Source organism: Ambystoma mexicanum, chromosome 12 (genome assembly GCF_040938575.1).
Source record: "Ambystoma mexicanum isolate Mex_15411 chromosome 12, UKY_AmexF1_1, whole genome shotgun sequence".
Classification (NCBI taxonomy): Eukaryota; Metazoa; Chordata; class Amphibia; order Caudata; family Ambystomatidae; genus Ambystoma; species Ambystoma mexicanum.
In genome coordinates, this window is record NC_090936.1 from 371,676,800 (window position 1) to 371,703,354 (window position 26,555).

The window sequence follows — 26,555 nt, forward strand, 5'->3', positions numbered from 1 at the left end:
TTGGCCACGTGTCAGATGTTTGCGCAGTCGGAGAGCATGTCGGCCTGGTGGTTCCAGAGGCTTCTGGGCCTCATCGCCTCGTGTGTACTGGCTCTTCCTCTTGCTCGTCTCAAAATGAGACAGACCCAGATGGCTCTTCGGAGTTCCTGGCGTCAGGCTGTGGACCCGGATTCCAAGTGGATAATGATTCCGGATTCCATGAGAGTGGACCTGGACTGGTGGTCATCTCTCAGCAACCTGTCAGTGGGCGCGGGGTTTCAGGACCCAGCCCCCATGATGACGATCACGATGGACTCCTCCCTTTTGGGGTGGGGTGCGACGTTAAATCTTCTTCAGGTCTCGGACCTCTGGTCGTCTCAGGACAAGCTCCTGCACATAAATCATTTGGAGCTTCTGGCGATCTTTCTGGCGCTCAAGGCATTCAGACCGCTCATTGTCAACAAGGTGGTCCGCAGAAGAACGGACAATGTGGTATCAATGTATTACATAAACAAGCAAGGGGGAACAAAGTCTCCCCCACTCGTGGACCTGTCCATCCAGATTTGGGAGTGGGCCGTGCTTCGTGGGGTCTGGCTGCTTGCAGTGCACATCCCGGGCCAGCTGAATGTCACAGCGGATGCCCTCAGCTGGCAGACAGTGGTGAGCTACGAGTGGGAGTTGAAGGCGGAGGTCCTCTCATGGATTTTCTCGCGTTGGGGCACACCAGAGGTGGACCTCTTCGCCACGGCGGTAAACAAGAAGCTTCCGCAGTACGCCTCCAGAGGGGGGCTGGGAGCCTCCTCTCTGGGGGATGCTCTCGAGATTCCATGGCACAACATGAGAGCTTACGCCTTCCCATCTCTGCCCCTAGTTCATCGAGCAATTTGGAAGTTGAAGAACTCTGTGAACTGTTCTCTTCTATTGATAGCCCCGTGGTGGCCGACCAGGTTTTGGTTCTCAGAACTTCAACACCTCTCGGTGTATCCGCCGATCAGGTTACCAGTAACTCCCGATCTTCTTCACCAAGGGGAACAACAGATGTGGCACCCCTCCCCACAATCGCTCAGCTTGGCGGCATGGTGCCTGAGTTCAAGTCTTTAGAGCATTTGAGTTTGTCTGCGGATAACATGCGCATTATCCAGGCAGCCAGGAAACCATCGACCAGATCTCAATACAAGAGTAAATGGCTCAGGTTTTGTCATTGGTGTTTGGAGAAAGAGTTGGACCCGAGGGTGGCAACGATTGACATGGTGATGTCCTTCGTATCCTCCCTAGCAGAGTCAGGGGTTCATGTTCTGTCTTGCAGGACTTATCTCTCAGCGGTTTCCGCTTACCTTTCTACAGACCTGTGTTCTTATTCTCTAACTAACCCGGTGGTGAAGAGACATTTTGCTGGCTTGACACGCCTCTACCCTCCGGTTCGTAGTCCGCACCCGCCTTGGGACCTAAATGTAGTGCTGACGGCGCTGTGCCATAAACCCTTTTAGCCAATGGCTACGGTTGACCTCAAGTACGTGTCCTAGAAAGTGTCCTTTCTGGTCGCTGTTACGTCAGCGAGGAGAGCGAGTGAGCTCCAGGCATTGTCGGTGGAGCATCCTTTCTTGGTCTTTCACAAGGACAAGGTAGTCCTTCGGATAAACCCGGCTTTCCTACCGAAGGTAGTGACCGAATTCCATCTGAATCAGTCGATCTCCCTTACGGTCTTTTTTCCGAACCCTGCCTCGGAGGCTGAAAGGGTTCTACACTGTCTTGACGTCCGAAAAGCTCTTAAGTTCTACCTGGACAGGACTTCCGAGCTTCGGAGTTCTTAACTTTTTGTGACCTTCGGTAACCCTCAGGGCAGGCTGGCATCTAAGGCATCTATTTCCAGATGGATTGCCGCCTGTATCACAGAGTCTTTCACCGTCCAAAAGCTGAAACCTCCTAAAGGCATCCATGCACACCTGGTGCGGGGCAAGGCAGCAGCGGTTGCTTTTCAGAAATATGTTCCCTGGGAGTCCATCGCTAAAGCAGCTACTTGGGCCTCCCCATCTGCTTTCTGTAAGCATTACTGCCTCGATATGAGCTCTAGAGCTGACGCTCAGTTTGGTCAGCCTGTGCTAAAGAACCTGTTTCAGTAAGGGGTATTTCCATCCACCCATAGTTCCTGTAAGGAGTGCTTGGGAATATCCCACAAGTATGGAGGAAAGGGGACGGGACGTAGGAGTATTACCAGGTTACTCACCATAGTGATCACCTTACTCCTAGTCCATAATCCCCTTTCCTCCATATGCCCGCCCGCCGTCCCCTCTAATAAGGTTCCTCTGTTATTGCTAATGGGTCTTGGACCCTGCGATAGAAAAGGAGTGATGGGCGATGCGCGGGCGGAGCCAAGGTGGGCGGGGTTACTGCCGTGTGCCGGGCCCTGCGCAGGAAAGAGAGGAGGGACAAATGTTTGGAAAAAATGTGGATGCTTTTTACAAAGTGCTCCGGTCCCGTCCCACAGGACGGAGAGATGTCCCACAAGTATGGAGGAAAGGGGACTATGGACTAGGAGTAAGGTGGTCACTACGGTGAGTAACCTGGTAAAAATCCAAACTCTTTTTGGTAATAGAATTTTGGCAAGTATGCATCCTACATGACGCAGGCAAGGGATTAACAGTGCTATTGAGTGATTTTAAATGGCTCGCAGGTATTTCAATAATGTGCCCGTATATTTTCAGCAGTTGCCAATATTTACCAGAGGTGGCCATTATCTGCCCAGGTACTCACTCCAGTAAACAGTTATTAGCATCACATGCAAAGCTGCTCATGCCACTTTCCAAATATTGGCATCATCTCGCCATTTGCCAGGCTTTATCTTTGTATGCCCATGCCACACACCATTTCACAGATATCACTACCATTTTGTTAAGTGCTTGCATCATATGACATGACCACATCACCTCAGCGCCTACCTACTTCTCGACCCTATTCCCCTATAGGGCTTGGATTTAGTGTCAATGTGTTTTTAGGTGGCAGGACTCACTGTTCCCCTTGGCATCGTTTAGTTACTTCCTCAGTGGACATGCCGACAATCCATTTTGCCTATGAAAAACCAGCAGCAGCGGTCTAAAGATGGCAGCGTTATCATGCATGCCACACACAGCGTACGTCATCTCTCCAGGCTGTAGCAGTCGCTGTGTATGAGACCGCTCCGGCCATCGGTAATGCTCTGACGCTTACCTTGCCTTCCTGCCTTGTTCCTGCTCCTCAGTCTGCCTTCTCGTTCCTTCCCTTGCTTAGCTCCTTCTCAGGTCTGTTGCCTAATTTTGCCCTTCTTGTTTCCGATTATTCCCTTTCTGGCATGGCTGCAGGGGAGGATTGGCTCATTACCATGGTGTCGAGCTGCCAGTGCTTACAGGTAAGGCGTTTGTGCTGAGGTTGGGTGCCAGCCATGCAACTTAACCTTACGGCTTGGAAGCGACCCTGTTTCTTTTTCACCTCACTCTTTCCTTTTCTTACACACCACCTTATATTGCTCTTCTTGAGCCTGTGGCTCGGTGGTATGTTAAGCTGTATATCAGGAGAGACGTGTGCAAGCTGTGTGTAGTGAGCGAGGGGTGCAAACATTGAGAAAAAGAAATGGCGAGAGGGGGAAAGTGTAGGGGGATATAGAGAGTAAATGAGAGTCAGTGCAGACAGATAATGTGGAGAGTAGGAAGATCTACGAGGGTGGAGATCAGAGATGGGTTAGAGGCAAAAGGAGAGAGAGTGTGGAGGGGAATAGTGGAGAAATGTCAGTGAAATCAGTCTGCCGACAATGGGAGAGGCTCGTTTACAAATTCCATGAGGGAACTAGAGAAAGCCACTGTCGTTAGTCTTCCCTCCCATATTAGAAAACACATAGACAGCACTTAGTTACAAATATACCCCATTCCATTTAGGAGATGGTAGTCCAGTCTTGGTATTTGATTTGCATTTTGGGACTTGCAATCTAGGATTTCGCCAGCATTTTTTAAAATGTTATTACAATATTTATTGAGCGTAAAACTAGCTTCGGCAAGCACAAGAGGGAAAAAAGGGATAAGAAAGTGGAGAAACAGGAAGCGGGGAGCTAACGTGGGAAGGGGAGGACATGCAGTTGGTAGCAAGGAATCTACAAGCAACCAGTGGAGGAAACGGTGGCAAGCAGATCACCCAGTCTCGGGTATCGTGGGGAGTAGAGGGTGTGGCTGACCTAGTGTTAGTGAGGAGCCAGTATAAATCCTCGACTACAAAGTCAAAGAATGAAAAGAAAAAAATACTTGGACAAATATCTCTCGAACGAAACGGGTCATATTGTGTAGATGCCAACTATTTAGAGTGTGCTCGAGGGTCACTTGTGCGGTGCCCCACCCTGCAAAAATGTGCATATTTGCATAACCAGATACACCACCTTAAAAAAGATAGAATATGTTATGAATCCAACACTATGAGGGTTTTTTGCAATAGCATCGGGAACAAGTCCTAGTCACTTTCATTTATCCTTTGGAATAGTGTTTAATAGTGTACATAAGTGTATTTTCCCAAAAAGAGATGGCCTGTCCTTAAGTGACTGACATTAGTTGGACAGGAGAGAATGTCATCTTATTTGCATCCCTCAGTGGAAGTGTCTACCGCATTGCACTTTCAATTTACCTGTTGATCTGTGTTACAAAGTGGTGGGATTGCAATGGGGTGCCTTGTAATTTTGGGGAAACCGCTCTCCTAAGCTCCTGTGTGTGCGTTTTGCAAACCTCTAATGCCAGGTCTGGGAGAGTGGCATTAGAGACAGAGCAACCTTCCATTCACTGTTTTGTAGGTGGGAGGTGTGGTGGGCTGGCTGCAGGGCCCAGCAAGTCTGCAAAGCTGTGGCCATGACAAGAGGTCAAAGGCTGCTTGCAGTAGTAGACCTAAGCAAATCCACTGCCAGCAGATGAAAGGCTCGCTTTGCATCTGAAAGAGTCATCACTTTAGTGATGATCTAGTTTCTCATCCTGCTCTCCTCCTGGGTTTTTCGACACCTTTGCGGCCCGAGGGTTAAGTGTTATATTTGCGGGTCAGTTGGCAACTATGCATATTGGCATATATTTTTTGTGGTATGGAGCAGGATTTGGGGGGGTTTTGTGTGGGCTTTATTTTATAGAAACTGCCTCTGTGCATAGAATCAAATCTGAGACCGAAGCAGTAGGGGTAGTGATAGCACACAAAACTACAAAAGGACCACCGGCCTAACAAGTCAAATTCATGTAATCAATTAATTCAATATTCCATTCAAATGGGGCCCAATCCCCATTGGTTAACACTGGAGCAAATCGGGCTGAGCATTTTGTGTTTGCTCCTGCTACCTTATACCTTACTCTGATAACCTAGAACTAGAGCAAATCCCGAGCTGCCAACAGCATTCCCGAGATGCCCTCAAGCAAATCTTTGTGAATTGCACGTGCATTTTAGTATCTTAAAGTTGCTGCAGCAGCTCCAGTTTTAGGTTTTGTGAATAAGGTAGCCGGAACCAGTTCTAAGATGTTTAGGACTTCTCATTTGCTCCAGCGCAAATTTTTGTGAATTTTACTAGCAAAAGTACCCGTTTTTTCCGAACGGGTTCTGTAGACAGACATGAAGACACTCTCATCAATTGTTGAAAATCAGTGATTCTGTAGGTCACAGTTCCTATTCGCTTCTCGCTTGATGTGCTTTGCACTAAGTAAACTGCACTGAGAATGGACGTGTGTGGCTGGCTGACATACTCCGAAGCAGACGTTGGCAGGAGGCGAGAGTTGGTGTGCTGCTGTATACTGGGACCTTCTGTGTTCTCTCTCCACCTGTCGCCTCACCCTGGCGTGGTGCAGTATGTTGCGGTGCACATATCTCTGAAACCGTGCATCCTAGGGCCTTGAAACGTGGTTTTCGAGGTCCCACAGGGACCTTGAGTTTTATTCCTCGTGTCGAGACCAACCTTTCTACGACCAGTCTCATGTGTGATGGTTCTGGAATCTGGGGAAAGAGGGGAGGTGTCTAGATGTCATGTAGCCAGGAATGTCCGGAGGGTCCTAACCGGTAACTGCAAAATTTGGTGCAAATTGGTGAAACGTTGTGGCATTGTATAAGGAACAACACTTCACCATGCTTGCCACAAACAGACCCACACATTTTCATATTCTCTTTGTTTACTCCCAATGGAACATTATACCTTCAAACAACAAGGAACATGATTGCTGGCAAATTTTGGAACTCCATGCCCCTAGCATTGAGGGCAAACCCATCATTATGGTCACTCCGCAAAGGCCTCAAAACCTGGCTTTTCACACAACTCTGCACCTAATTTAAGCTTAGGGCTCTCACAGGTAGATTACAATGACACCTCTGAATTATTGTCTGTATACCTTGTATGAGATAAATATGGGCAGAGACCCGCGGCAGGTAAGACACCCACTGGTGCTCTTCCCCCACTAAACAGACGACTAGGTCTTTCACTTGAATGAGCTCTCCAACCCAGGCACGCACAAAGGACAGATCAATGCCTCCCAGTTTCACCAGATTCCCTTCACTTAATCGTTGCGGCGCACGTTAAGTGCCCTACTACCATGTAGCACAGCTTAATCACCTACAGCACTGCTCCTCGACAGCTCCTTATTAAGAGCATGCACGCTGAATTGCCAGCATCAATGCCACAAAATAAACACTATGGGCCTCATTACACGGAAGGCGGTGGACCATGGCGCTATTAGCGCCATGGTTCATGCCGGTAAAATACCGGCACCGCCTTGGTGGAAAGGGGAATTACCGCCCCATTCCAAGGTTGGTGGGGCGGTAATTCCCCTTTCCACCATTGCCCTTCCCCATTCCCGTTTTTGACCCATAGGGCTCTGTGGGAATGGGGAAGGCGCTAATTACGGTACCGCAAATTGCGGTACCGTAATTAGCTCCACTGGTCCCTTTGCAGGTTGGTTTTTAACGCCTGCAAAAAGCAGGCGTTAAATTCCCCAACCCGCAAAGGGACCTCGTAGTAAGGCGGTAAGGATTTACCGGTACCGGTAAAATACCGGTACCGGTAAACCCTTACCGCCTACCGTGTAATGAGGCCCTATTACTTGTGTTCCATTAGGTTGTTTCGTTTTTTTAACCTGCAACGCTCATTCCTTTCAAAATGCTGCTTTTTCCGCTCTATGCAGGCCACCATTTCACTGATATAGGCCACTACATTAATCAAATGGTCCAGCCATTTTTAAGTTAATCTTAGCTTTTTGTTCCCACTTCAACAGGCATTACCAAGCCTCTCTAAAACCATTCTTATCCCTGAAAACCGGGTTTCCACGAACAAGCATCTCCACCTAGATGCCACCCATCGGTCTCCAGGTAACACATTATTTATTTTTGTTTACCACTATTAATTATGCCTCCTGACTAATTTCAAGTCCACAATCAACAAACAGATATCTCTATTATTTAGATACCACAGTCTGACGCTTTAGACTGAAAACTAGCCACCTGTACTACCGACAGTCGGCCATCCAATTACCTTCTCGCCATGACGCATTCACAGTAATTTAGGTAGGTCCATCTCTTTTGCAGTGCTCTCCTTGTCAATTTTGACCAATCCCTGATCACTTTTTAAACTACTCGTATTTTACAACTTTTTAGGTGCGCGTCAAATCCTATGCAGCATCGTCTTTACCAGAATCAATGTCCTGAAGACAGTTCGGTGCCTACATGCAGTATCTGTCCTAGTTCCACTTCTCACCGAACAAAAACACCAAAAACACCCTGTGTGTCGACAATGTTTGCGTATTGCTGCTTGATTTAGCAATACATGAAATAAGTCACTTGTTCTACCTACTAACACACTTTTATGCACATTATATTTTTTCGTGTTATACACACCCCACGTGCCAAATGAGGCACTTGTCTATTTTTGTAAATATGTGTCTTGATAAATTAAACTTGGTTTTAAGATATTCCTGTTCTTGGTGATCCTTATGTAGCTAGCATATGTAAATCCAGCCTCACTGCTAACACAAGGTGACTGCCTTTGCGTTATTGACAGGGTAGCCTTTGACTCTATTTCCTCTTCAGGTATACTTTGTATGTCACAACTTACTCACCTGCTGCACTACGCTGAAATTATGTATAACAAATTATTGCGTCAGAAGATCTGTAAATAGTGTAAGATGATTTAACCTGTAATCTGCTACCATCCAGCTGGACCTTATATGACTGTAACCTCATGCTACAAGTTCACAATGTAACCAATCTCTTAAGCTAAAAGCGCCTAGATACCTTTTGGTTATGTGCGCTATATAAACGACATAATAAATAATTAAATGAAGCTTAATTTTGGCCAATTTACTTCTGTTTGTGATGCCGTTTTAAATGTCTACCACCAGGAGGCACAAGGACACTAACCTTTGATTTTAAGTCTGAAATAAAACGGAGCGGGATGATTTGGCGTGCTCAGTTCGGCGCTGGTAGCCTGGGACGTTTCACTGCAGGGAACTTTTGGCGCCAGGAAAGCTGCATTATTATTTTTTTAATGTACGCTAAACCTGCACAATATCGAACAGGCTACTTTCGGGGGACACAGAGATAGCTGCAGACATCACCTTGACTCTCAGAGCTGTAACGCCTGCAGTGCATGAGTGGAGGTGCGTAAAATATCCCAAACAGCAAAAACCGACCTCCAGAAAAGAAATAGAAAAGAAGCAAAAGGAAAGCACTTTGGTTGATGCTAATGCTTAGAGGCTAATATATGAAGTTACTTCAGTGCTATTGCGGGTCCGCCTCCCTTTCCAAGTGACATTTTGGAGTTTGTGTCACGAGAGACCAAAATGCCCATCCAAACAAGTAATATGTTGCAGGCGGGGGTCGGAGGGCAAAGGTTTTACAGGTGAACTAAAGACCACCCGACAAGAAGGCTGCAGCACACGTGCGTGCTAATAACATCTGCCCTATAGCGTTTGAAACCAATGTCGCTGGTTTGCAGACCTTTAAATAAAATGCAGCAATACTCGATCTGATGGTACATTGGTGCCCATTTTTATTGCGCATGAAAAGCTCAAGAGGGAACTGGGTAACTGGCCCATTAGGGGTCCTAGAACTACCTCGGAAACCAATAGGAATGAGGCGACAGCATCAGTAGCAGACAGCGTCCCAACCCTGCCAGCCTTTCCAGTGCATCTTGTCACGCAATCGCCAGGATTCAATAAAGGCCAGTCAGTGCTAATAAGCCGAACAAATGTGCTAGGATTCTACCCTACGATGTAGATTTCCACCTCGGACAGGCACATTAACCAACATTTGGTGGCGTGAGGGCGTTTTTAAACGTGGCTGCAATCAGGGCCGGCCTTAAGGGCAGCAGTGCCCTGGGCGAATTGGCGCCCCCCGTCGGCCACCGCGCCCCCCTGGTTAACAGGGGGCGGGGCCAGGAGGGGCCACTTTTTTTTTTATATAACCTCCTCGCTTAAGCGAGGAGGTTAAATAGGGCGCGTTAGCACCCCATTGCCATTGAATGAGCCCGCCGCCGCGGGTTCATTCAATGGCAATGAGGCGCCTGCCATGCCTTCTGCCACCACGCCAGCTTGGGGGGGCCCTTGAAAGACTCCCCGGAGCTGGCGTGGTGTGGTGTTAATGCCTAATGGTGCCTTTTCTTGTGAAAAGTTCCCGTTGCAGAGGGGCGCAATTAAAGGCACCCCCCTGTCGCGGGCACATTTTACAGGAAAAGGCCCCCTGCTGCGCCTTCTCTCACAACGCCAGCTCGGGGGAGCCCTTGAAAGACTCCTCCGAGCTGGCGTGGCGGGGGCAAAAGGTGCCCCCCCCCCCCAAGGCCAGCTCTGGCTGCAATGTCAGCCACGTCCAAACGTCCCTTGCGCCAAATCGGCGGCGCCCGAAAGGCTTTTGTGCCAAAATGGGCGCGCCAAACTGGACGGCGCCAAAAAGGAGTGTAACAGAAATAAAACACTGACAGTTTCTCACGGTTTCATGTTCTGTGGCGATAGCCAAGTGTGGTCTCTAACCTTTTACAGTACAGTAGAAAATATCGATTACTTCATCTACGCTGCATTTCCCTGCAACAGGGCTCAGTGACAGCCTGGTGCGGTGGGGTAGGAGGGGTTGTTGAGGGCGGGGGGGGGGGGGGGGGCGAGCAAGGGAAGTAGAATTTCAACTAAATGCGCAATTTGCTGTCTAGATATTTGCAAACCTCAGTCAATCAATAATGGGCTCCAAGGGACGGTCCGTTTTTCGACACGTTAGAAGGAAAGTCGGCATTTTCAATGTAATGGTTACTTTTTGCGGGATTTCGGTGCATTGGATGTATGCCTTGTATAGGTTAGTACATCTGTTTTCCTGCCAACTGCAGTGTTGGGGGCTGTCCCGGTCCACCGGGCAGCCCCACACTCGGGTCGGGTAGCACCCGACACCACACGCTACAGTGCGGCGATCACGCCGCGTGATGAAGGGTGGGGGTTCATCCCACCCGCTCCGGGACACCGGAGCTCCCCACATGGCCGGCTGGCAACCGGCTCACCGCGGCCCCGGCTCTGGGGGCACCCAGGCCGGGGACGCCACCCTGGCCCGACTCACAGGGCCAGGGAGACACACATGGACGGCGTTGCCCGGCAGGGGCACCGTCCGGACGGCGTTGCCCGGCAGGGGCACCGTCCTGGAGCTGGGCCCCGTCCGTGGGCCCAGCACACGTGGTGGGGCGCCACCATGGCGCAGACACAAAAACACACACACCACGGAGTCTCGCTGGTAGGACTGCCGAGCCGGAAGCGGCTCGGACCTTTTATTAAGATGGTCACATGGGTAACCATGTGACCATGCCACAGCACACTGGACGATACCATGGCCCCTTGCAGGGGTGCCATGCAACACTCCTCCTTTTTCATAACAACAAAACGAAAAAACCCCAAAATCCCCACCTAACCACAACTACTACTATTTGAGCCACTCTACTACTTTGCACACCCTTTATTAACCTGGGTGAGTGGCTCTCATGTCACTAAACAGTACCACTGGGGGCTACTGGCACCACATAAAGCACTCCGAGTCTACAGGTGTGCACCACCCAACATTTCCCACTCCCTGGGCCATTTTAAGCAAACTCGTGTCTACGGGCTCACAGTCGACAGGGGGACGTCAGTTATGATGCCCACCTCCCATACTCGTGGAGTCGCCGGAAACCAGCTTGCATCCTCACCAGCACTCGTATAGAACAGTCACAGCAAAGTCAAAAACCGGCAAAGCCGCACCTGGGGAGGCCCAGGGGCCACATCGGCTAGGTCCATTTGTATGGGGGCACCACCCCTCAGGGCCCGTGTCCTTGCGAGCCCAGCTGGTGTTGGGCCCGTTGCCTTTGTCCCCTTTCTCCTTTCCATTGCAGGCCCAGTCCGTGGTGGGCCCGCATCCACACCCCTCTTTTTCCATTGTGGGCCCGGATTGGGATGGGCCCGGCTTCTGTTGGGGTGAGGGCAGGCAGCTCACCTCTGTTACGGGAAGGGCCGCCGGGCATCCACTCTGCTCGCTCCTCGGAGCGAGCGCCCCCTTGTCCTTGCGGGCCCAGTTGGTGGTGGGTCCGCCTCATCACATTTTTTTTTCCATTTTCACCGCTGCGGGCCCGGGTTGTTCAGGCACCGCCCCCCCTTCCTCCGCGATGGGAAAACCCACCACGGGCCTCCGTTGTTTCCTTACGGAGAACCTCGCTGCTCTCTCCCTGCGGGGAGGGGCGGCGACTCACCTCCTTACTCCTGCCGCAGCCGCCACATCTCTCCCGCCCGCTCCTCGGAGCGAGCTCCTCAATGTCCTGGCGGGCCCAGTTGGTATTGGGCCCGCCTCATATCTCTTCATGCGGCGCCCATCGCCGCAGCGGGCCGCACCCGTCTCCCTTGCACGGGGGCAGCCACTCCTCCTCCCGGGGCCACATTTCCTTCTTTCTTCTGCGGCGCAGCTGCCGACTTGTTCCGTCTCCCGCGGGGGACGGGCGGGTAGTTCGCCATCCTTCCTCAGGGTGGGGCGGGGATCGCCTCCTCCCTGCAGCCGCTTCCTCCACGCGGCGATGCCGCGGGCTTCACCCGACAACCTCAGGGGACAGGCAGGCAGCACGCCATCCTCCTTTTCCACGGGCCCATCTGGTGTTGGGCCCGCCACGCCATTTCTCCTGCGCGGGCCCCGTTGGAAATGGGCCCGCATCAAAACCTCTTGGGGGCACGCGGGGCCCCTCGCCTCGTCGCCATTGTTGGGGGCTGTCCCGGTCCACCGGGCAGCCCCACACTCGGGTCGGGTAGCACCCGACACCACACGCTACAGTGCGGCGATCACGCCGCGTGATGAAGGGTGGGCGTTCATCCCACCCGCTCCGGGACACCGGAGCTCCCCACATGGCCGGCTGGCAACCGGCTCACCGCGGCCCCGGCTCTGGGGGCACCCAGGCCGGGGTCGCCACCCTGGCCCGACTCACAGGGCCAGGGAGACACACATGGACGGCGTTGCCCGGCAGGGGCACCGTCCGGACGGCGTTGCCCGGCAGGGGCACCATCCTGGAGCTGGGCCCCGTCCGTGGGCCCAGCACACGTGGTGGGGCGCCACCATGGCGCCGACACAAAAACACACACACCACGGAGTCTCGCTGGTAGGACTGCCGAGCCGGAAGCGGCTCGGACCTTTTATTAAGATGGTCACATGGGTAACCATGTGACCATGCCACAGCACACTGGACGATACCATGGCCCCTTGCAGGGGTGCCATGCAACATGCAGTAGATGTAATTCTGCTCACGCAGATTCTTTTTAGTGTGTGGGCACTGGTTTCGCGAGTGCCTCTGCTTTTGGGCTGAGGCGCTCACAGCGGGAGCTGCATTCCCAGCACCACATGGTGTGTTTGTCACAGTAACCTTGAACTGAAAGCAGGAGCTCTGCCGTTTGTAACGTGTGGGTTGCGTTTTAGGGGCGGGCATCCTATGAAAGCTTAACGGTAGCTTGTAAAAGGTAACGCCAACAGCGAGGGAGTGCATACGCTTCGCCAGTGCGCCGTTTCAGGGAGGCAACTGGAAATGGGCCGGATTTGGAAACCGGCAAAAATCGCCACTACGGATTTGGAATCTGGAGGAGCACAAAGCCCATGCCCGAGTTTCCAGACAGAGCAACCGCAGAGCCTCGGAGAGGAAATGCCCAGCTCAGAAGAGCTCTGCGACGGTTGGTCTTTGCTTTGTATGTAGACCCATTAAGGTGCAAACGCGACCACCAGTGGGTGATTGGGAGTGACAAGTGTCCCTTTTTAGGAGGATGGATAGTGGGCAATTATACCATCATCCTCTCTATTTCAGAATTCACTTTCCATAAAAGCAATACAAAAAGAATTGCATAATACAATACAATATAAACCAATATGTATATATACAGTGCAATAACTTAATAAAATATGTAATAGTACAGACTAGCGTGTTGGAGTAAGCACTTTTATTTGCAGGCAGTGCCTATTTAAACAAATGCACTAAGGCCCACATTCTCGCACGTACCAACAATGCCAGGGCTGCTAGATGGAATCGTTTATTATGAGACCGCCTCATTTCGGAGCAATCCAAACATGTATCACATAAACAGGAAGAAAGAAGAGTTACACATCATCATATCAATCCCAATAGATAAGGCGTTTTACATTCCCAATTAATACAGCACAAATTTGAAATAGCAGCAATGTGTATACAATACAAATCTAATTCTTTGGCATTCAACATGCTGGGAAATCAAATATATTTTAAATCTCACTAAAAGTCATGTACACATATTAAGAAAACCTATAATATTCTATAATAACAGTTATTCAGTATCTTACTCTTTTTTTTTTTTTTTTAACTATTAGCATTTCAGATAACAACTCACTCAAACAACACATCCCCCAATCCCACCCCTTTATCCTTCCCTCCCCCCCGGTACGCATATAGGGGTAGTCCGTAAAAAGTCCGGAAGGTCGAGTGGACCATAACTGTGTGACCTCCACACCTACGAAGGTGTAGCGCTCACGCCATCCAGTGCACCTTTCTCAATTCCAAAGTCAAGTTGGGACCTCTCCCTGGGGTCAAGCCACGCGGGGGATCCATGCGTAACAGGAGATGCGGTGTCCTCACCCCCCGACTGACTGGGAAGATACATGGTATACACATCCCACACCCGGCTAACACTTTGATGTACACCCCGTAGTGCACCCCAATGGGTCTCCATATCATTACAATACAATATATCTTGAGACCATTGTTCAGCCGTCGGACTCTGCCTCCGACCCAACCCCATAGCCACCCGGCGTTTCGCTAAAATCAAGAGGAGACCCACCAATTTCCTAGCTTCCTTGGGTATCTGTTTCGTATATCCCAGCAGGGCTACTACAGGATCCGGCGCGAGTTGCTGCCCTAGGATACCCCCAATTACCTCAAACACCTGTTGCCAGAAGTGCTCCAGCTCCACACATTCCCAAGCCACACGTAAAAAGCTTGCATCTCCTGGCCACATCGGAGGCATGCCCCTGACCTCTGAGGGAAGTAACCCTTTAGTTGAGCTGAGGAATAATAACCTTGATGTAGAAATTTAAAATGAATCAACTTATTGTTCGAATTCACCGCCCCTTTCCTAACCATCATGCAACAGTATTCCCAGATATCCACTGGAATTTTTCGCCCTAGAGATCTCCCCCACGACCCCTTCGAGGGTAGCACAGCACTAGACCGGCCTTTCAGAGCCAATCCATACAGTTCAGAGAGTATACGCCTCCCTATGTCCCCCCCGATCACTTTATCGAGCAACATGGCAACCTCAGGCGGTTCAGGGAAGGAAGGGAACAGCCTCTGTAGTGTCACCCTCAACCTATAGTACAGAAACACGTCTAATATCGACATATCTCCCTTTTCCTTCCTTTGGACAACAGACGAACCTCCCCTCAGGGAACAACTCCCCCCATGTGGTAACACCCAACCGTTTCATCATAGCCACATAACAAGCCTCACTAGTCAGGGGGATCCCAGGAATGAACAAAGGTGGGAGTTTGGGCGAATAGAGAAGGCCCCCGCTGGAAGCTCTCTCCAATGACACCCAAGCCCAGCATGTCAGTTGCACCAAATTCCGAGGGGTCCGGAAGCGGCCCGGGGCCGTCAGAATGACCAACCTCAGCAATGCAGGGGATGCTATTGATCGCTCAATCTCCACATGCCTGTGCTCCGGCGTCATTCCATACCAGTACCGAAGGTAGCTGGCTTGCGCCACCTTATAGTACAATACGAAATCGGGCAGCGACAACCCAAACTGGTGCTGTAAGCTTTTCCCAAGAAACCCGAGCCCTTTTGCCTGCCCAGACAAAGTGCAGCACAGATGATCTAAGATCCCGAAAATATTTTTGGGACACCCTGATAGGCACATTCAGAAACGCATATAAAAATTTGGGGAGAATAGTCATTTTGACCATCGAGATCCTGCCATATAAATTAAGTGGGAGTGAGGCCCAACTCGTCGTCATCCGTATAGCCGACTCCAGTACAGCTACATAGTTCCTAGTGTATACCTCTCTCTTCTCCGTCGCCACCGTGACTCCCAGGTAGCCAGTATCTTACTCTTTGTCTATGTTGTTATTAAAACTTCTGCTTATGAAGCACTTTAAAGCAAATAAAATGTCCTAAAATGTGGAATCACACAGTATTAGTCAGTTTCCCTGAAAACGATTTCACAGGTTGTTCAGCTGGTTTAATATGCGATTTTTGAATATGCCATGAGTCCACCCTCATATTGCTTTTGCTCCACCCGACCCCCACATTCACAGCACTGGGTATCTGTGTGGTGTAGACCACCTTCAATGAGTCGCTACCCAACAACGTTGTACCAATCTTCCCCCAGGCCCTGCTTGATCGGAGAACACCATCGGGGGTTGTCATGTTCACCACTGTTGCAAGGTTATATGGAATGGAGCCTACGCCAAGCACCTCAAAGAAGCACACGCTGCCTTTCAGGGAGTAGAGAGCTATTTACTAGGGTGCCTCCAGCACAAGGACCTTGGGTGAGGTGGGGAGTTCCATGCTAGCGAACTTGTATGTGGCCCCATGCCCCTCTACTGGTGACACCTTAGGTGAATATTCTGAGTTGGGTTTCTGTAGCACAGGCCTTGCTTATATTCCTTCCTTAGACTCAAGGGGAACTTGTTTTAGGTTAGCGCTGTCTACATCCTACAAGCTTTTTTCCCCATGGTCGTAAGGGTAAAAACAAGAACCTCACCTCCTCTTATCACAAGGTTTTAGTGTGGATAAAATGTTTCACCACAACATTTACACATGTTGGTCCTACCGTCTTGATTTAAAAGCAGATATTTATATTGTGCTTCATGCTGGATTCCTCCCATTTTAAGCTCTGTAATAAAAGCTGTTGTTACCCAAGTAATTGCTACTCAATGTATCGATCTCAGAAGGATAAAATGCGGAGTCAGTATACCTCGAAGTATGAAAGGCAGAGTCAGTACTGCCAGGGTTCGAAATTGTAAGTGTAGACTTGCCCCATGTGAGGGCCGAACACAACCCTTGAGCTATCGGGAGAATAGCGCAGGTGCAACCCGCTCATCTTGGAAACAAAACAGCAACTTGGAACAAGGGTTGGAAATCCAGTCCTGTGTTTAGAGGCTGGAATCCGGCATGAAGCACTACATAAAAAAGCAGTTTAATTTTGAAATTATTTTGATCTCCTTTTGAGTGGTGGCCCAACTGTTCTATCCTCTGAGAATGAGACTATATATAATATTTTTAAGAGGGAGACCCTCTTCAAATTGTAATAGACGTAAATGTAATGTCTCCCGAAAAAAATGCACCAGCTTCATAATGTATGCAATTGACGTTTCCCAAAACCAGACCCACATATCCCAATGGACCCCGCTGATTTCACCAAACGCCTCACATGATGCAGCCAACTGAACCCAACCACCTCTAACCCATGTATCTCGATAAGCTTGGTTGAAACCTGTTTACAATGGAGTATTTGTAATTCTTTTTATTCAGAAATAAAGATCAGTGTTCCTGAGTATGGGAAGTAGTAATGGAGCCTCCAAGAAGAGTTCAATCCTGGAGGTTTGTGTGAGAGGGTGTAGTCCAAGGTGGCTGGATCTACTGGGGAAGAAACTGGAGTTGTTGGGTGCTGAGTCACTAATGCCATGTAATGGGTGTTTGGATGAGTTTATGAGTAGAATCTCGGATGTAGAACCATTGAGAGAAAGATAATTGAGTTTCATCCAGACATACTAGAGTTGGGGCATTCTTGGGCATGATGATGGTTTTAAGTGCTATCATCGAGTAGCGAGTAGATTTACACATAATGATGAGGTTATAAATTGAAGATGATTGGGAGCAGGGACCGAGTGTTGGCTAATGGCACATGTCATGGGGGCACAAGGATGAGAATGTGTTAGTATAGTGCTGTTGGAAAGATCAGATAGCAAGGAAATGGATCAACTGTACATTGCACATTCACTGGTATCGGGAATCCCAAAGTCTGCCTGGAGAGGTGGTGTGTCACTGTCAGATGAAACAAAGAGATCTAATAGAATTTTACTGACTCTTCCTTGTGTCTGATGAATTGGAAGTGTTCATAAACACTGATAAGCCTTGTTTCAGTTCCTCTCTGCAAAACCACGTGTTTGTAGCCAGCTATTTTATTAATAGAAATGAATTGTTTAAGTTCTAAATAATACGCTTCTTTATCCTGGTGTGACTGGTATATTGGCCATGGGTCTGTATTGTGAAGGGTCAAGGGAACGTTATTTCCATGCGAGGATTAATGAATGTTTATTTCTGAGCAAGGGAGAAGAGACACTTTGTTAGTCAGGGTTACTAGAAGCTACGTCAACTTCTAATTTTGGATGTAGAAAGAGAGGGGGGTATGGAGTCTGTCAGAAGTTGTTGTTAGGTAATCTGAGTCAATAATCATTCAGGAGTATCAGTGCTCAAAATGGACACTGAATAGCTAATGGTGTTCTCTATGAGAAGGTGGATGCAGGAGTTGGTTGTGTCTTCAATTGTAGTGAATTCATCTGCAAAGACTTTTCTTGATGGAGAATTCATAGTTTTTGGGTGTGGCAGCGCTGTTCTAGTTGCATAGCACATGGAACGTGTCAGAGTATTGTTATAGCTTCCTGTAGTGCTATGCACTTGATAAAGGGGAGTAGAGTCAGCGGCTACCCAGGCCAAAGGCGTGACAGGGGGTCACAATACTCCTTGCAGGAGAGCTAGGAGAATACTAGCTTGAAAAAGAGATCACCGTAAGGTACAAAAAACAGGAAGATTTATTTTGACAAGAAGACATATTTACAGAATTCTTTATGTGCCGTGGCACATAATATATGCATACTGAAGAACATTTATAGTCTGCATATCGGTGGGTTAGTAATAAATAAATAGTGACAAACTATTCCATGTATTGTTTACATTCACAATACATTAACATTGTCGACACATTAATTGGTGTTTCTGGTTCGGTAGGTTACAAAGGGCAGTGGCTGGATGAAATGGAGCAGCGCTGCAAAGTTGTACCGAACTGTCTTCAGGACTTCAAGTCGTGGTCGGACTTAGTTAAGGAAGATGCGCGTCATCCTATAGTTTAAGAATGGAGAACGCATTTAGATACAGTGATGCAAGAATTGCCAGATAATGAAAGTAAAGCTGCAAGGAGTCGACCTACCATGTGTAAGTAAGTTTGACGCCATGGCGGTGGTCTTGTTTACCCAACTGTTGATTTTTTACGGCTGGGGGGGGCAGTCTGCGGAAGTCTGATGCCCAAATCTATTTGGAAGGGGGTCAAAAAAGACAATTCGGTAATTGGTGGTTGAAAGAAAAGGTTGAGGTACAGGTAAGCTCTTGTCGTGCGTGGGTTGGTGATTAGTTTTCGAGTAAGGTGCATCCAAATGAATGACCTTCGTGAGTTTTGAATGCATAAAGAAGGCAGATAAACGTGCTTACGCGATTGTTTGTTAACAAGAGTCGGCCAAAGAGACGTAACTGGGTCACAAAGTGTTAAAAATTCAAAGTTCAAGGAACTTAGCCGTGACTGTGCGATTGGTGCAGGAGTTTGGGAGGACTGTTGTTATAAATGCCCTGTGAAATTTTTAATGGCGGCCGAAAGAAGGTGACTAGGTCACAATGTGTTAGAGTGGATTACATTAAAACGGGGATCAAGGAGTGTGAGAGCCCAGACGCTTGGTGGATTAGCGCTGATAAAACCCTCATCTATTTGGTGAAGAAGAGGTTCCATTCAATGGAAATGTTCAGGCCTTGTCTGACAGAGTCAAGGCGGTAAATCCATTTTTGCTCAAGTTTGCGGAGGGCAAGGTCTCTATTACCACCACGGAAGGGATTGTCCACTGTTTTCAGTATTGTCCAGAAGATATCGTTGTGGGTATGTTTCATGGCTTTGAAATGTGCCACTAGGGGTTTGTCTTCTACTTGATTGCGTACACATGACCGATGTTCACAGATGCGTCTAGATCAGGGTTCCCACATCAATGTGATAGGCTAAGCCGAATGTAAAAACTGTTGCAATACTATTTTCCTGTAACCACAAAGTCTGCACCGATTGTCTCAAAAAAATTGCAATCGGTCCTTTACACATGGACCATCGTACTTTGCAACCGCACCAATCATGTGTATTGTTATATTGATGACTCTCTCTTACCCCGCGTGTGCATTTCATGCTCAGATGCTTTACAACAAAGACATTGCAGCCGCACCAATTATATTTTTTCATTATATGATTATATTGATGACTCTCGCTTACCTCGCTTGTACATTTCATGTTTTGGATGCTTTACAACAAAGACATCATTGGGTCTCTCTTTTTTGAAATACCAGAATTGTTTATCCTAAGGTCTCCAGATGAGATTATGTTTTTGTTAACTATTATGACAAAATACTAGCTCATGTTTGTTTCAAACAGTGTACAGCCCTGGCTTTACGACCAGCTCACATACAGAATGTTATCATACATGATTATGCTTTTGTTTTCTACAACCAGTATTTATTGTGACAAAATACTAGTTCATGTACTATTGACGTTGGTTTGCCTGAGGACTGACGCCCCAGAGCTAAGCATGCACACCAGCACTCAGACACTGCCCTTTTGCACATGCGCGATCGCGGCACCCTGCTTTAGCCTCGTTCTGGTTAAATAACTGTCCTCCAGGGCACTCATGCGCACAAACAGCCTGCAGTGACGCAGCTCTTTCTCAGTTTGGCACAGGTTAGACTCAGTCCGCTCACTTTCTTGATTCACTGCCGTTTTTATCAGCGCTAATCCACCAAGCGTCTGGGCTCTCACACTCCTTGATCCCCGTTTTAATGTAATCCACTCTAACACATCGTGACCTAGTCACCTTCTTTCAGCCGCCATTAAAAATTTCACAGGGCATTTATAACAACAGTCCTCCCAAACTCCTGCACCAATCGCACAGTCACTGCTAAGTTCCTTGAACTTTGAATTTTTAACACTTTGTCACCCAGTCACGTCTCTTTGGCCGACTCTTTTTAACAAACAATCGCATAAGCACGTTTATCTGCTTTACTTATGCATTAAAAACTCACGAAGGTCATTCATTTGGATGGACCTTACTCGAAAACTAATCACCAACCCACGCACGACAAGAGCTTACCTGTACCTCAACCTTTTCTTTCAACCGCCAATTACCGAATTGTCATTTTTGACCCCCTTCCAAATAGATTTGGGCATCTGACTTCCGCAGACTGCCCCCCCCAGCCGTAAAAAATCAACAGTTGGGTAAACAAGACCACCGCCATGGCGTCAAACTTACTTACACATGGTAGGTCGACTACTTGCAGCTTTACTTTAATTATCTGGCAATTCTTGCATCACCGTATCTAAATGCGTTCTCCATTCTTAAACTATAGGATGACGCCCATCTTACTTAACTAAGTCCGACCACGACTTGATGTCCTGAAGACAGTTCGGTACAACTTTGCAGCGCTGCTCCATTTCATCCAGCCACTGCCCTTTGTAATCTACCGAACCAGAAACACCAATTAATGTGTCGACAATGTTAATGTATTGTGAATGTAAACAATACATGGAATAGTTTGTCACTATTTATTTATTACTAACCCACCGATATGCAGACTATAAATGTACTTCAGTATGCATATATTATGTGCCACGGCACATAAAGAATTCTGTAAATATGTCTTCTTGTCAAAATAAATCTTCCTGTTTTTTGTACCTTACGGTGATCTCTTTTTCAAGCTAGTATTCTCCTAGCTCTCCTGCAAGGAGTATTGTGACCCCCTGTCACGCCTTTGGCCTGGGTAGCCGCTGACTCTACTCCCCTTTATCTCTGTACCTCTTAACCCTCTAGAGTCAGGCCCCCAACAAAAAAAGAGGGTTCCGCCCATTTTTTCTTCCTTTCCTGTGCTATGCAATTGGTAATGGCTTTTTGCACATCCAGAACACATGGGCTTAAGTGCCCCTCTTCATTACGATTCCAGCAGGCATTGGCAGGGAACAATTTTGAGTGATCTAGTTCAGTAAGGTTCCAGTATAAGTGGTGAGTAACGCATTGCGGTATGTACCTCAAGTTCAAATCAATCTTTGTTTTTGTTGAGTTACAACAGCTCTCCATCCATTGCGTATCTAAAATTGACTGTCAAATTCTAGATTTCATCCCCTCTTGCATCCCTTGAGGTCATTTGAGGCAGGTGCTATCAACTTGTGCTAAGTGGAAGCAACAATCCATCCTTGATGAGGAATTATTTTTAATGGAGGAGCAGGAATATTAGAAACCTATACTGCAGTCAATGTCATACCCATCCCCGAGATAGACCGCTACTTCCTCCTTTCACTATCTGCCAACTTGTACTTGAGCGAGCCAGTGCAGAAGACTTTCATTTTGGCCATATCTGCTTTTGGCCAGGACATTGAAACGTGTATTGTCAGGGCAGGGTTTATTCATAAAGGTGGAGCCTCACACAACATATAGCCTATATATTGTTGGCAAATATTGACAATATCAGCAACTTGTTGTACGATCAGCTGCCCCTTTACCATTGCTAGTGAAGATTCAGGAGTATCTGGTGCTGAAGCTTGTCTTTCCAAAGAAGCCTAGTTAGGATCTTAGGCACTTTCTTGTTGAATCTAGCAAAGTACATATCTGAGAGAGAATTCATGGTGAGGTCTTCTGAGATTTGCCTTACTCAACCCTCCTCCTAGGTAACTATTTGTTAAAATAGCCTTAGATATTTTTGCCTATCAGATCTCCATATACAGCCAATATACACATCACTAATATTTTTTGCTTCCTTTATGCTCAGGGGTAGTGGTAGCTTGCTAAACACATACAATAGACAAGGTAAAAATACATCTCAATAATTAATACTGTCAACTTAAGTTGATGTTTTAGAGGGTTTTATAATGCTGGAATTTGTCAGGAATCCGAACATGCCAGTTTTTCTTATTAATATCTGATTTGTTACAGATGTGTGCCTCCCTATACTCATTGATAATTGCCCTGCATACTTTTCTTTGGGAGAGATGCTAATACTCCATTTCGACTATTATCTTTTCTCCTTCTATCCAGGGAATCTTCTCTGCGGGATGTTGTACTTCATCAGACCTCTGGACGGATTCATAACAAGAACGTTTCCACCCATCTGATTGGCAGTATTCACCATGGTAAGTTTCTTAAAATGTACTGCCTTCATATCAGTATTGGCAGTTTGGCAGAGTTACCGGAGTTATGTAATTTGAAGGTGTGTTAAAGAAGCACACCACTATGAGCGCCTAATTGACCCAGCACGTTTCTGTGGAGTACAAATGAAGTTCTCCAATACAGATACAGAATTCTGAAGATCTATGATTGGAGCGGTGTGGAGGAATGACGTTGCATTGTATTTGTAGGAAAGTAATGGTTCTTGCTGGAAATCAGGAGCACCTCAAAGGATAATTGTATTGCCTGTAAACCCAAACACACATTTATCTTTTGTAAAGTTCAACAAACCTTTCATCTGAACCACAAGCTACATTGAGCATGGTTTATTTAGTAATGCACAGCAAGCATAGAATGTTTATGTGGGTGAGTGAAAGAGAGAGAGAGAGACCCTCTTCAGAAACCATAGTTCTCTTGCCTTGTTGAATACTTGGGGAGCTTTTAGCATGCCTAGGTAGCCTTCCCTCACCAAGTCCTCACTAGCTACATTTGAAAAACCTTACTGCAAGTTCCAGAATGTACCACTGCATCCCTCCTTCTTTTCTCTCTCTGCACCACATTTCTTTAGCTGGTGTTTTCACTTGCTTTCCCATGAGATTCTGGTTTTGCACAGCTGGCACCATCCCTTCTCCCTCTGAATCTTTTTCTGGTAGCCGTTTATCATTCCTGCTCTCTGCTGTCTGTTAGGTGATTCTCCTCATTGGCACTCCTCAGTAACTGACAAGCAGTTGCATGTTTCTCCAGGATTTATCTGTGGACTTGGCATCTTGCACCTTTTATTTCTCTATCAGTGCTTATCTATTCCAAACGCCTTTTGATTTTGTGCCATGGACTGCTCCTCAGCATCACTCTGCCCACCTGGTATTGCTCTCTGCTTAGACTGGAACCGGCTTGATGCCACTTGTTAGTGCTTATTTACTGAGAAAACGTCCCAGGCAGATTTGGCACAGCCACCCCACCTTCTGAGGGAAGTTCTGATAAGAACCCAAATTACCCCTGGCTTGATATCATTAGGACAGTTGGCGAGGGTGAGACTGCCAAACTCTGCTGGTAAAAAGGGAAGAATTTTGAAAAAACTAAAGCCAGGAAAACCTAGGTCTGTGACAGAAATACTGACTGCCAAATATGATAATACATGTGAGCAACCTTGCATTCCGAAATCCCCAGCTTTCTGAACTGCATATGTGGTCAAACTATATCCACTGGAGTTGTCAAGAAAAGAGCTCTTCTACAGTTGTCCCGCTGGACACATGCTTGAGATGAAGTTCCAAAATAGTGGGCAGCCTATATCTAGGCTCAGACCACATTTCTATGTGGAGAGCCTTCGGGCACAAACTGGAAAATGGCAGCAAACTATTTCAACAAAACCTATCTTGTCTTTTTGATAATCCCAAACACTTGCACATAGTTAAATTGGAGTGGGCCCTGTGGGGGCAGAGCTTGGCTCCCTTATAAATTTGTAGACTTGTTTTCCCTGAGGGTGTGAGTGTTTGGAGGTAGCACAAAAGGTGTGGTCGGGAGTGTTAAAGGTAGTAGGAAGTGGGCGGGATCGGAGCAGGAGGAAGGAGACTAGAGAAAGGCGACTATAGGGCAGGAGAGTAGGTTAATGGAGGTGATGGAGATTAAGGAGGAGGTGGAAAGCAAGGAGTTGGTGAAGAATAATGAGGCAGGGAGAATGAGGTAGGGATGGCGGTTGCGGTGCAGAGCAAGGAATTGGAAAGTGAGGATAAAAGTACGAACATAAGGAGTGAGGTGGTTGGTCAGATAGTTTCAGTGGGGGAGAAGGGAGACCAATATATAGAGGGGAGGTTGGAGATGACAGCAAAACAGTAGACATGGAGAGTTGTGTGGAGGAGGGAGGCTGAGGAAGACAGGGTTGAGGAAGACACATGCGAGGTTTCAGAAATATGGAGTGGGTGGCTGGATGAGATTTCAGGACAGCTGGGGAGAGGAATAGTGAGGAGGAGGTGGGAGATGGAGAGGAGGATAGGAGAGGACGCCAAGAAGAGGCTGAAACAGATGGTGAGCAGATACAAGTCTGATAGAAAGGAGTTGAGGAGGGGTGCAAGTACAAGCATGTGGCAAAGCATTGGGAGAGTAGAGGAGATGGTGAGGGTGCAGCATGGAGTGGCGTGGATAGGAGAAATAGTAGAGATCCACTTATGCACAAGACCATTGTGCCTCATCGAGGAGGTAGACTAGAACGGGTGCAGGGGTCGTGTGTCCTTTCTATGACCCTTTAACTCCCTCTTCACCCCTTGTTTCCACACTCTCCTCACCTGAACTGCTGGATTCAAAGCTTTCAGATGACAGGTTTCGTCTGGCGAGGTAATCCTTATCCTTTTTAGATGGTAAATGCCTGTCACGGAAGGAAGCCACAGTGAATGCTGATGAGACAGCAAGCCTGTGGCTCCTTTTCCTGGAAGCAAGCCGAAAATTCAAGGGAAAAATCCCAGCGGCAGAAAAAACCCTTTTGTGGCACAATGATGCACTCTCTCCGACTCCTTGGAAGAACCTCTGATGTGGCGTAGCAGGCGAGGAAGAATACTGCAGCGCAGAGAGTCACTGACCAGAATGGCGATGGGGATCAGCAGCAAAATGTGAGCAGGTAGGTGTGGCTGAAGTCCAGAACACCGGACGGAACACAAGAAGCATGGACCCCAGGTAGGTGGAGTAAAAGAGGAAGAAACCGGGGCACCGGCGGAAGGAAGAAACCTGGAGGAGAGGAGGAAAGGAACGAAGGCGGAGAGAAGACCGGACTCGTGCCTTGAAGGAAGGAGACGCGAGCCAGGAGAAAATCAGGGAACAGGTAAGAAGCAGCGAAGCTGCGAGCTTAGGAAGTTTCGCTCGAGAGGCGAAGACAGAAGGAGATTAGGAAGCACTGACGATCCGAGCGGTGTGTCAGGAGCAAGCGTAAACTCGGAATCTGAGAAACAATCCAGTGGGGTTGCAACGCAGCGTCCGCCGGGAGGAGGAAGAATAAGTACTCCCGGCGGGCTCCGCGCTGAGAAAGCTAGAACGGCAACCCATGCCACAAAAAGAGAGGAAGGACTACCACCCTCTAAACCCATAACGCAAGAGGCAACGCGGAAGTATCCGCCAGTCTCGGCGGCGGCAGATGACATTGGGCCTCATGACGACCCTTGCGGTCTGGAAATAACGGTGGCGGTAAACCCGCCGCCACCGTTGTTTCCGGACCGCCTGATCCCGACCCCTGCAGGCGGGAGGTGATGTTCCCGCCAGGTCTGACCTGGCGGGTTTAACACCGCCCGCCTGCAGGCGGACGAGGAAACACCGGCAGCATTACAAGATGCTGCCGGTGTTTCCATGATCCCGATTCCCATTGAGTCCCATAGGACTCAATGGGAATGGGGATTTACACCATTCCGCCTCCGTGATTCCCGGAAAGCCGGGGTTGTGATGCCCCGGTAATTCCGGGAATCACGGAGGCGGAATGGTAATACGAGTCCGGCGTTAACCAGGCGGTTTTACCGCCTCGGTTAACGCCGGACTCGTAATGAGGCCCATTGTGTCCCTGCAACAGGAGCAGAATCTTGCCAGACCTAGTTTCTGGAGAAGCGCTGAGGCCAAGCCCCTTGGTGGAAGCTCTGGGGCTCAGCTTAGCATTACCCAACCCTGCCTCCTGCTACCATCCAAGCCAAATCTGCTAGTGTTTGTGGGGCTTGCGTCCCAGACAGAGGGCTCTTCGAGGAGTCTAGGTTGAGAAGCAGAGGACCTGAATGGGAGGAACGAGAAACCAAGATACACGTGTGGGCTCACTCAAACCTCCAAGATTGTGAGTGATTGAGATGTGAAGATGTATTGTTGGAGGGCATCCTGGTCTGTGGATTGCAAGACTTTGTGAGAAATCCCCAAAGCGA

General features: G+C 48.2%; 1 protein-coding gene across 1 annotated transcript in view; it reads left to right on the forward strand.

Annotated features, from left to right (window-relative positions):
• Positions 1–26,555, forward strand: part of ITFG2 (integrin alpha FG-GAP repeat containing 2) — a 1,163,252-nt gene that overhangs the window by 594,640 nt on the left and 542,057 nt on the right. Inside the window, exon 7 of the mRNA XM_069628496.1 lies at positions 22,546–22,640. Coding sequence (XP_069484597.1) covers positions 22,546–22,640 — 95 coding nt within the window. The remainder of the gene's footprint in view (positions 1–22,545; positions 22,641–26,555) is intronic.